The sequence below is a fragment of the Fistularia commersonii genome, chromosome 29, assembly GCF_037954325.1.
Source record: "Fistularia commersonii isolate RoL2024-O1a breed Wild chromosome 29, RoL_Fcom_v1.0, whole genome shotgun sequence".
NCBI classification, from domain to species: Eukaryota; Metazoa; Chordata; class Actinopteri; order Syngnathiformes; family Fistulariidae; genus Fistularia; species Fistularia commersonii.
The window spans coordinates 4,111,749-4,124,231 of NC_141312.1; the positions used below are offsets into that span (position 1 = coordinate 4,111,749).

General features: G+C 38.9%; 1 protein-coding gene across 1 annotated transcript in view; it reads right to left on the reverse strand.

Moving 5' to 3' along the window:
* Positions 1 to 1,164: 1,164 nt before the first annotated feature.
* The window catches only part of mtnr1bb (melatonin receptor 1Bb), a 37,277-nt gene continuing 25,958 nt past the window's right edge, over positions 1,165 to 12,483 (reverse strand). The window contains exons 2-4 of the mRNA XM_086176676.1: positions 9,481 to 9,599; positions 9,040 to 9,384; positions 1,165 to 8,537 (exon numbers count right to left, since the gene is read on the reverse strand). Of these exons, the coding sequence (XP_086032802.1) occupies positions 8,121 to 8,537; positions 9,040 to 9,384; positions 9,481 to 9,599 (881 nt within the window). The 3' untranslated portion in view covers positions 1,165 to 8,120. The remainder of the gene's footprint in view (positions 8,538 to 9,039; positions 9,385 to 9,480; positions 9,600 to 12,483) is intronic.

Consider the following 12,483-nt stretch of genomic DNA (forward strand, 5'->3'; position numbering starts at 1 on the left):
CAGATATGAGTGATGGGAAAACAAACCTATTGGAGGGAAGCAATCACTATCTGATATCTTGGTGAAGATTGAAGAAATAATGAACGGAAGTATTAAATTGGAGAGGCTTATTACTCACTTTAATATCAGCTGACATCCTTATCGGTGAAAAAAAGTGCGGGGTCCCTTTTCATTTCAATAACTGCGGTCATATTGGATCTTAGTTGGTTGTCCTTTGATGAAAAGGATGTAGATTTTTTAGAGACCATAAGAGTTCCTGTGGGACGTACACATTAAAAAGCGTTTTGTTTATGTTTTTAATGAGTAAAGCATTCAGGTGCTAAGAATCTTGTATGATAATTTTAATTGATCCTGTTTATCACCTGATCCCAGTTGAGTGCTGACACTTGCTTAGCTTGATTATTGGTTTGAGCCACCATTGGGATATCATGTCCACAGTAACTTATTTTTTCTAAACAAGTTGCCCAAATTAAATCCACTTTTCTTTGCCCAACACTATAAGAAATTGATAGGGGATGTAGGGTTGAGAAGGGAAAAAAAAACAAATGAAAAAATAACAATATTAATCAAGATATGTGTTTGTATGTAAAACTAAATGTCTGCGTGACAGCAATATTAATCAATTTTATTTTAATGCTTCATTTGAGTAATTTATTTTCCCCCACCATCTCATTATAAACATAATGTAAAAAAAGGTTTTCTAATTTTTCAAAATTCTCATTTCGCATTCATGACCTTCTCTCCCTTCCTTGTGAAAAATACTAAATTGATTTGCTGAGGGGAAATATCGTTAAAAGTCCTCAATCAATTTGGGGTCCCCAATGAACCTACTGCATGTTTTTGGACTGTAGGAGGAAAACGGAGAACTCTGAATCGATTCAGGGATCTCCTTGCTGTGAGAGGGAGACACGAACCACTGCGGCCCACCTTGCAAATAGCATATTACTCATAAAATTCAAATCAGTTTTTAAAAATCAGTCAAGCCCAAGCTGAAGAAGCAAAAGGGAAAAAAAAGCAGTCATGAAATGATTCACATCCATAACTACCTCAACATTGTGCAAAAGATCAATAATATTAAATGCACTGAAAGCGCACAGACCAATTCCTATAGATATGACAGGGAATGCAAAATGAGATCATTAATAATGCATAAATATCAAAGCATATGATGTATCATTTTATTTTCAATAACACAGTTTTTCATTTCAGGTGAACTGTACATTTGAAAGCATGTTTACGCACACTTTGGACAAGGCTCTGCATCACGGCCCAGTCTTTAGAGGGTTAAACTGTCAAACACCATTACATTCCACAGATTTCCCCTCGGTGCCCAAAACTGGGGCTGTCCTCCGGGTATTTAGGCCCGCACCTGTTGGTGAATTCCCATCAAAGGGTCATAAATAACGGCGGACAAACATGCACATTCACGCAGCCTATTGAATAGGAAACATTTATCATGGCACATTACCAGTCGATCGGCCAAAGGCCCTGAATGCGAGGCTTAATGACTGACTCCCATCCACACTGAAAGACCTTTTGAATGCTTTTCCGTCTGCATCTTCTTTGCACAAGAAAAAGCAATAAAATAATGCAGGACGATTTAGACAAGAGTCATTGGAGACTTAAGATACAGACTTAGTGGCCACATTTGATGACTTACAAACTGTGGCGCATTAAAGTCTCGTTAAAACTCAACAAGAGTTTTTCCGGAGCTTCCAGTCGGCGTGAGCAAAGAGACTTGTGTGACATTTCTTTCATACCTCAAATAATTCAGTCTGGGAGTAAACAGAAGCCCTACTTGTGTCTGATGAGCTGCGGACAATTAGGTTTCCGCTGGGTGTAAATATCTACTGGCAGAAAGGGATTTCTGATTTGTCGCTATGTCTTATTGGCTCTTTCATTTCTGCAGTCACGTTTTTTTTTAATGGGGTCGATTAGATTCTTTTTTTCAACTCACTATCGAATGCGCACGCCGTTTGTTTCGGTGAATTGTCGCTTCATTATGTCTGCGATGTAAGTCAATTTGCTTGCATGGAGGTGAATGCACTTGAACGAACAAAATGTGACTGTTTTGTTTGTAAGTCGTGGTTACATAACTCATTGGTGGCGCGCGGTGGCAGGAAAGCTCGTTGCCTGCAGGTTGTTAAGGTGTAAAATTAAAGGAATATATACATATGTGAGCGTATTTAGATTTTGGACAGAAAAAAAATCTTCTTCCGCTCAGACAGCCATTTGGGAGACTGCTGTAATTTTTGCACTGAAACCTGGGGGTAAAAAACTATTCTCTCCGATTGTGATTTTTTTTTTTTTTTTGGTAATGAATTTGTCAAAAGTAAACTTCCAACTTGGCTTCAAATATATTTAATTATTATTATTATTAGTATTGGTATTATCATTATTATTGGTATCATCCATCCCCCAGTCACCATGCTGTTTGAATGTGGCCAAGTTTTTCCTATCTGTGTGTTTATGGCAATAAATGCTGCATTCCACTCTCTCCAAAACAAACCCACGGGAGAAGAATGTCAGAGAGAAACATCAGGGAACGCCAACATGCGTCGATGCTGTGACAAACTGACAGCTGTGTAGGTGCAGGAGCTGTGATAATGGCACTGCTCCGACGTTCTGGCCAGCATCTTTTCAGATCAATGCAGCACTCCCAATGAGCCGCTTTTAATCTCCAATAAAACTACACACTGCTTATGTTTCTGCATTTTATTTAGGAAGCAGAGTTTTTAATTTGAAGGCAGATCTTTATTTTCACTGCCGCTGTTGCTTCTCTTTGCACTGAAACTGAAAGAAATATTGTTTCCCTGCATGTTTTACATGGTGAAATCATATAAAGTGTAAATCCAAGTGACAGAATGTTCTGTTAATTCTGAATGCTGTGATTTAAAATTTCTGTCCTGAAATCTTGAAGTAAGATCTACCTACATTTGCTGGAGTGTCTTTCTTAAAGTCTAAATCTGTGTGCAGCCGAGCCTGGGACACAACACTTTACCAACATGCAGATTGAGAAGCAGTGCAGCAATGTGTATTATATATATATAGCTTCACAGAGAGAAAAAAAAAAAAAAAAAGCTCACCGCGGGCAGTGAGCACGGAGTAAATTAACATGGTTACGTAATGTTTCTGTGGGGTATATCAAAAGAAAACACAAAGGAGGAAAAGATAATATTTGTACTTGTGTTCTAGCTATTGAGTCTCCTGCCTGAGGTCTGCATCCAAATGGTCTGCATGGTGCTGCAAAGGAAACGTCTACGGACGACTATCCTGGATGAAATAAAAGAAGTCGCATCGAGGAGAGCCAGGTTTGCGAAATGCTTTCATTCTTAATAGAAGCCATGGCACTTGCCGTCGGATTTTAAACCGTTGTGTTCATTGTAAGGCAGCGCTTGAATTCGAAAAAAGTTTTTCTCCAGCCACAAGTGGACTTGACACTTATAGCTGTTTCTTTGGTTTATATCGGAGTCTTTTCGTTCCTCCGAGCGAATCATAAAAGCTCTCGTGTCATTCTCTTTCCATGTTTGTTCATGTTATGCACTCTTTCCCCCTGCAGGTGCTTTGACTCTCTTTCTCACTTCTGCAGCCGTCAAGGTCAAACAGTCCTCCCACCTCTGTTGCCCGCCCAGGCAAGTGAGTTTACCTATACTTTATTTCTTTTCACCAAACAACCCATGTCTGCACTCTGACTAATTATGCAAACAGAAAAATTGCAGAAATTAAACGTCTTCTGGTGCACATAAAAATACAATATAATAAAAGCACCTTTTTTATGGAGAACAGAAGCCCAGGCTTGCAAATTGACCAATTAATGGCTACAACATCAATGACTACATGGATTCAATGTAATAAGCTTTTAGCATTTATTTGTGGATGCAAGGGAGTAGAAAAAAAAACCCAAACGTAACCTATAAGATGACTACTTAACCAAAAAAATAAAATGTTGTGAAAAGTTGGAATTGAGAGACAGTCGTAATTCCTCATAATCATCTAATTTGACATTTGGTCATAATTCTGACACACCCCAGGATATTGGGTCATTTTAAATACATGAAAGTACAATTCATACCAATTAAGGTGTATAGTTTTGTCTTTTACCAGTGATTTTGAGCATCCATAAATGACTAGTTTTGTGTAGAATATTTCGATTGTAGAAAAAGGAATTATGCAGTATATGTATCCGTCACAAATGGAAGAGAATACTGAATTATGGCCCTTCATTCGGTTTGTCGGGTCATTTCCATTCATTTTCAGTTCAGTTTCGGTTATACTGAAACCCTGTGGTAAACTTCTTCTGCGCTTGTTTGTGTTCTCACTCCACCTGCTGCTTACTGTGTTGTGATGTACTTATTTTTTTTGTGTGTGTGTTTGCTTTCACTGCATTGCGAGCAGGCATTGCTGAAACAGAGCCACTATTTGATACCAGACTGAAACGTAACATTTTAACATCTCCGACTTTGCCAATCGATCAATTTAACCATTCACCAGTAACAATCTAGCATGTTCTGGGCATCTCCAACAGAAGTATCACAGATTTAGCCAACATGTGTTTTTCTCTTTTAAAATAATCATTATCGCATAATGTACATAGCAGAAAAGAAAATCAAAAACATAGTCGGTGCTCTTTAAACTGCGTTATTATTGAGCAGGTAAGATGGCAAATATTACATGGTAATATTTGCCATCGCACAGTCACATCAGTAACATTTAATGTGTTAAACAGCACCCCCACTGTGTTACCATGAAACCAAATTTAAAAGTGCCTTTTTGCTGGCAGACAACAGAGGCACGAGTGCAACCCTTGTAAATGTATTTTGCTGGCGTTTATTTCAAAGTCGACGTGCAAAGTTTTTTCTTTGCATCTTAAACTCATCCTCCGCACCGGTTTTCAGGAGAGCTGAAAACAACTTCTTAATCTTTGCTGCCCGCAGATCCAGCTCCTGTTGGGGTACTTAAATCACTATTTCAAAAAGATATTTCCCTGCAAACAAAATGTAAACACTGAGGCGCTATTTTAAGATTAACCCACTCAGGAGGCAGATTTGGGAAAGCTCTGGTTTTGGCAAAGGAAAAATCCATTTTTTTTTTTTTTTTTTTTTTTTTAAAAGCCCAGATGGAGTTCTGTCACTCAGAAAAACCCTTGGTTCATAAATGTACTCAGGGATGTGTATTATATTCGGGCTTCCACAGATGCCTCCTCTTGTTGCAGCTCTCAAATCTTTCCCAAGTTGTGACTATACATTAACGCGCAGTATTTAGCTTTGTGCGTGTGACCGTGCTCCTTCCACTGTATGGCTTTTCACATTCTCGCCCGCTATAAGAGGCCGCCGTTCTGTGAAAAATTGTAATTTGAATTTAAAAGACCGTCACATCCAAGTGATTATGACTTGTTTAGTGTGGCTCGAAGTCTCTTTCATGTTTGCACTATCTGTGCCGCCCCACAATTATAAGAAGAAATGTATTCGCGGTTATGCAATATACATGCCAATTAAAGATATCGTTTGAGAAGAAGCACTCCGCAGGTCCAGTGTGAATGGAAAGAGAGGTTATGCATAATACAATAATAAACTTTTAATTGTGTGGGGGGTATCGAGCGTCAAATATATTAATAACACATTTTGAATACATTTTGAATAACAACAGTTAAAAACCACACTGACACTAATTTACAAAACATCCCTCATTAAAGTTCTTAAATGCAGCTAATTAAATGCAAATATACTAGACAGATGTATTACAAAATAAAAGTGTTTGGTAGGCACCCTGAGATGGGAATACAGATAAAGCAGTACCTTCTCACAAATATACATTTTTAATTAAGCATTTTTAGCAAAGATGGAAATGAATAATACTCAATAAAATAAAACCCGGAGATCGTATGAGTCCTATCATATCCCCATGATATACTTTTTTTTTTTTTTTTTTTTCCAAGACGAAGCATAAAAATATTTTTTTTTCTTTAGAGAATTAATCAAGAAAAAATATCACTTGCAAAACAAACTGGTAAAATTTTGCATAAGTTTTTTTCAGAATGAAGAACAAGACTCACCACTGCATTTATGAGAAGCGTCACGACTGCATCCCATGTAGGAGGAGGAGGATCCTTTTATCCATGCTGTTGTTGTTGCTGCTGCTGCTGCTGCTGCACATTCAGTGATTCTATTTATCCACTTAAACATTATCAGTGTGAGACAACTTTTTTCTCTTTTTTTTTCTTTCTTTCTTTTGTTTTTTTTTTTTTTTTTTTTTTTTTTTTTTTTAATTTAAAGACGATAAGCAGAAAAGCACCTTGAACTGTCTGTTTGTTGCTGTGCGACCCAGCGAACTTTACTACATTTACTGTATGTGGGTTTCCAATGCAACCGATGTGTCGTCCTGTTTGATGTAAGGTGACGACCACTGTGTTCGGAATTTGCAAAGCAAAGCAGTTACGGGCGGAAAGAGTCCTGCTGCCTGACTGGGAATCTGACCGGAGCAGTCTAAGAAGTTGTGCTCCCCCCACTGTGTGAAATCTTTCTGTCGATGCACCGTGGGTGTGCGACTAATTAGACTCTTCTGCTCGCTGTTGGTTTACGGTGAATTCATTTTGTTCTCTCTTGGTAATACTCTCTCCTGTTTTTATATTTTGGATTATAGAATGACAATCTCGCTTTCTCTGCGGTTGAATCAGTATAGTGTATATCTCTGGCAGAAATTTCTTCGTATTTATCAATATCTGAGTTTGCCGAACCCAAGTATAATTATTATAATTATCTTTTTGACTGTAGTTTGGACCAATTTGTGGAAAAATCCATGCTGTAATACTCTGCGCCTTGGGTTTGGTCATTGATTTCAATGTAATCAGAACACAAAGGTTTGCGCGTGTGCAGACAGTTGTCTCTTATGGAAGATAAAATTCTTGTCACAGGCAGCAGTTTTCAATGTCAACTTGGTTTCATCGTCTTATGAAAGGGGAACCTTTCCTATTCAAAAGACTATATACACAAATGGCCAATACTTTGTATTTGGCCTTTGACTGACCTATAAGGGGTCTCATTATATTATAAGGAGTACGGCCTAGACCTGCTTCACGGAAAGCTCCTTTGGAAAATGTTTGTTATTATGATTTGGTGCTTTGTAAATTAAACAGAATTGAATGAATTGGCATTGCAGTAAAGCTACAGCACTGGTAAAGGTAGGGCAGCAGTGTTGGTCCAAGCAGTAATTGTAGATACTGTACGAGGTATAGGTGTCCTCAACCTGCTACATAACATGCACCATTTGTTTTGATAACAGCCGTGATCGATGGCACTTTTAGATCATTTGCTACCAGTTTTGGCCGAGGTTTTTGTCTTGTTTCCTCTAACGCCGACGTAACGTCCCAAATAGAGTTGATTACTAAGTTTCCTGTTTTGCTGTGCAGTGCAGGGTCAGATCAGGCAGCGTGGAATATAATCTTCTGACACATGTAGGCATATTGTGCATTTTGACCATATAATTGTTACCATGTCAACCGCTGGCAGACTGAGTTTATACTGGCGGACTGCCGTTGAGTCCTCTTTCACAAATATATCATTCAGGTGAGGCGAGTTTTATTATTTGAGGCTTTTGAAGTTAGTCAAGAGAGGTGCTTGTTTATCAGTCTACAGCAGCAGAAATTAAAGGATATTACATTTGCAATGTAATATTAATGTACCATTCAGACTGTTTTTAGAGCAGTCATAAAAACAAAACGAAACTGCAATCCATGGCTCAGTTCTCCCAGGACATTACATCCTCTGGCAAAAGTTTGTTCTGTTGATGCTTAAAAGCTAAGACACAGTGAAAAATGCTCCACTCTCCTCATTTAACATTATAAAAAGTTGTTGGCTTATTTGTTCAAATGTTAGATTCTCAAAAATCCAATATTTTATTTATTTATCTATCTATCTATTTATTTATTTATATATTTTTTTTACGTCTTTCTCGACAACTTCCAAATATAAAGGCTCACATCCGTGCAGCAGGCAGAGATGTTTGCCCGTAGAAAACCAAGCTATGCATTTCAGTTGTATCTGTTATTTGATGCTCTTTAGCTGCACAGCTGTCTGGATATCACCGAACAACAATTAGCAGAAGCAGACTTTATAGTAGACATTTCATTCTTTGTTTATGCGATCTCTCAGCGATTCGTTGTTGTTGAGCGGCGGCGACTGCTTGCTCCGCATGCTCCTGCCATCCGTGGCGGCTCGAGAAGTCTCTGTCACAAATAGCCGCGTCACCCAAACTGAGGTGACGATGCGTTTGTACTCATTCCTAAAATTCCTGTTGAGTAAGCCATAGATGATGGCGTTCAGACAGCTATTGAAGTAGGCCATGAAGTAGCTGACCACAAAGAGCCACTCCGGGATGCGTGGCACCACACGGGACGGATCAATGGCCACGGCCAAGCCGATCAGGTTGAGCGGAGCCCAGCAGATGGCGAAAAGCACAAAAACCACAAACATCGTAATGAAATTCCTTAAGTCACTGGGTCTGAGGCGAGGACTGTCCTCAGTCTTTACTTTACGTCGCACCTGGACAAGGAAACCACAAATGATTAGATTCGGTTTGTCTCTTTTTCATGAAAACACACTCACACGTTCCTCAACAGACATTAAAACATGGAAAAACATGAGTAGCCAAAATCCCCATTGTGTTTGCCAAATCTTTTTTTTTTTTCTTTTAAATCTAAATTTAGCTGTGATTATAGAGCTAACCACTGATATTGCAGTGGTAAGCTGAAATGTTAGGTGTCAAAATGGATTTAAATGATGGGGTGATGTATTTATTTTCCCTGCGTAATCTGGCATTTAAGAAATTATACTGTTTCACCCAGGAAAGGTTAAAAAGTCAAAGGTCAAAAAACTTGGCGAAACCACATTTTGGACATTGGAAATCCATTTTGGATGAGTCTGGTGGACCAATTGCAAAACCTACTTTTTAAGGTATTATCAAGCTTTTCATAAAAATGCCCATAAGTACCAGTTGTGTGCCTGTCATGACATAAATAACCATGCAAAGAAGCAGCAGCCTGACCTGAATCACAAGTATCCAGATGCGTAGATAACAGAAGGTAACCACAGCGATCGGAACCAGGAAGTGAACCACCACCACAGCAACCGTATAGGAGCTGCTGACATTCTGGGCGAAGGTGCAGGAGTAGACTCGCGGGTCATAGCGCAGAGACCCAACAAAGAAATTTGGGACGATCGCCACGATCGTCAGCAGCCATATCAAGGCGACAAACAGCAGCGTGTTGCGGTAGCTGTACAGCCGACTGTAGGAGAACGAGTGGCAAATGTAGCAGTATCTGTTCACTGCGATTCCGGTGATGTTGAAGATGGAGCCGATCACGCTCAGTCCCATGAGGAAACCACTGACCTAAATGGGGAAGATGGAGGGGATGTTAAGTCTCTTGGCTGGGCTTATTGGCGTTATGGGTAAAATCGAGCAAAACCGTGTGTCGTTGCAACTTACCATGCATTGTATGTTTCCTAGTGCCCATCCATCATGGAAGAGAGCGTAGAGAACCAAGGGATAGGGATAGAACGCCACCACAAGGTCGGCAAATGCCAGACTTACCACAAACACATTACCTGGAGAGAGAGAGATGTAATTAGACAGTCTCACTTCCTTTAAATGTATTCATTGCAACTTGCGCTCTAATTGTCTTCACGGTTCATTATGCAGACAGTAAAGTTGCTGTTGTAATTAATAGGGGTTTCATCTTTTAATGTGGCTCTGATGGGATGACCCCCCCCCCCCCCCCCCCCCCCACACACACACACACACACACAGTCATTCAGTCATTCTGTCTAAATACATTCAACCCTGGGTTCGCGTCTCACCGGAGGTTGTGCTCATCCATTGATGATACAACATTTGAAGTGCATACTTATTTTGCATTCAAATGAGATATATTCATATTCCTGTTTACATGCTCTTTAGGACTTTAATTATGTCACAATGTAAGAGGTTGTCTTGTTGCCACTGTGTGGAGGGACAGGATCCCCTTGTGTCTGAATACATTCTTATTTCACAAGGTAGATTTTTAATGCGCCCAGGAGTGGATTAACATTTTGACAGGGACCAAATAGGAATTGGTATGATGCAAATACATATCAGATTGCTTTATTTTGAAGAACCTGCAATGACTGAACTGAGAAAAACACCTATTTTGTTTGTCTTCTCTCCTTTATGCTTGGCATTTATCTCCAAGGGTTGCGAGGTCAGTGGCAGAAAAAGGACTGTAGCTTCTCGTTTTATTAGGAGTGTCCATTTTGACAGAGAAGATGAGACAAGAGGAGCCTCACCTTCGCTTTTCAAACCCCAGTCAATGCCTGAATGTGGTCTCTCCAGTGAGAGCGGCATATAAACAAGGTATTGCTTTGGGTCAAGTGCAGCACTGAAACCGCTCTTACATAAGCCCAATTGCATCAGCATCCAACAATAGTGGCTCATTTGCCAGGTGTTTGGCTTCCAGGTGACAATTTCACTTGCAGCTACATCCCTGTATTCATAGCCACCGAGCTCCAATTAATATCTCGAACGTTTCGCATCGAGATGGAATGTTTGCGAAGAACGTAAATAATAAATGGTACCTATTTGTAAGCCCCTTTTCACAACCATTCTACAAAAGAGAAGAAATAACGAGAATTCATTGAAAACAACAACAAAAGAGAATAGTCATATATAATATCATATGCTGAAATTAAATAAAAGGGCTCCCTCTGAACCCCATTTCCACGCATAATTGGCTAAAGCATTTCCAGTGTTTGGACAATTTTTTAACATATCTGATCCCATGTTGCCTTTAGGTTGAAGATTGGTATCATTTAAAATGATCAGACTTGGCAGGAGGTCCTCACGTATGCAAGAGGGAATACATGAGATCGGACTGCATTTACTAAAAACCCGAACAAAAATTCCTATTTGTCAATAAAGCAAAGCAAAATTTAACATTTCAATCAACATTTGTGACTACATTGTCTTTAGTGTGTGGTTGTTGACCTAGATCTGTCACAGAGCACCAGGATGCATAAATGCAGTAATTCTGCACCGACTGGAGAGGGAAATAAGTCTGGTGGAAAAATGTGAAATTGGTTTGGTATGAGATGGAAGTTTGATTGTTCTATCTTGTAGTATTGCAGCGTAATAGCACACAATTTGCTGCATATTATGACAGGAAGGAATAGATGGAATTTGACTGAATAGTCTTTCTGGATTTATCTTGTTTCTTCAAAACATTAAAGACAACACATTAGCGTGTGTGTGTGCGTGAGTGTGTGTGCACGCGCGCTCGTGCCTGTATGTGTGTGTGTGTGTGTGTGTGTGTGTGTGTGAGAAAGAGAGCTTACCCTTTTTGATACTCAATAGTCTAAATGAATCTCATCCTAGACTTGTGTAAAATGCAGTTATAACTAATGTGTGAATTTTTTTTTACTCTTTGAGAGTGACATTTAACAAAAAAACAAATGTGACAAAGTAGCCAACATAAGCACTTTATATATCCTTATAATTACTTTATTTCTCAAACTCAGCTTCGTATCTTCCATTACATTATCATAATACTTTATAATCTTGTTGCAAACCTTTGTCCGAGCACTTGACTGGTTCAGCTTTTTTTTTCCTCACTGAGTCCGTTAAGATAGGCTGAACAAATCCACTTGCTGAAATGAGATTTTACAAATAGAAGCGTGACCTGGACGTCTGAGAACTTAAACAGGTAAAATACTATGTAATCAAGACCTCAGTCTTTTTAATGCATGTGTGTCTGAAAGACCCTTTTTATACAGTGATAAGAGGAATAATTTTGGCGTTGATAAAAAGAGAAAAGAAAAAAACAAACAAAGAAAAAGACATGGCGGACTTTAATTTAGGGGTTTCGCAACAAATGAAAAAGTAGAATTATATATTCTGTCTGGATCTGACCCCATTTCATCGACAGCTTCTGGAATAAAAAAAGATCAGGCTCTGTGAGCTCAGTAATCTCACTTTAAGGCCAAAATGACATTTCTCTTCATCTCATGGCCTTCAACCTCTTTTCAAGTGAAAGGAAGTTACCTTGCTGGTTAACGTACGTGACTATTTTATTTCTATTCGTGTTGCTTGTCTATTCAAATGCATCTTTTACAGAACATGGAAAACAGACAAGGCGAATGAACCTATAGACCCTAAAAAATGAACTTGTTTATATCTCAACTGAATCAATCTGCGTGTACTGCATATTAATCATCATTTATCTGTTTATTTATTTTTTCTTCTATTGAAAGCATGGATATATACACAGTTATATCATTGCGTATATGTTTATGTGTGTGTGTGTGTGTATGTGTGTGTGTGTGTTTGTGGATATATAAACAATATATTTTTGTCTTGGATAGATAAGTGGATAGAAATGGTTGTTTTGGTTCCATCAGTGCTTATCACATGGCCATCTAATATAAAGTAGTTCATTCTACGGTACTTTCTGCTGCCTGA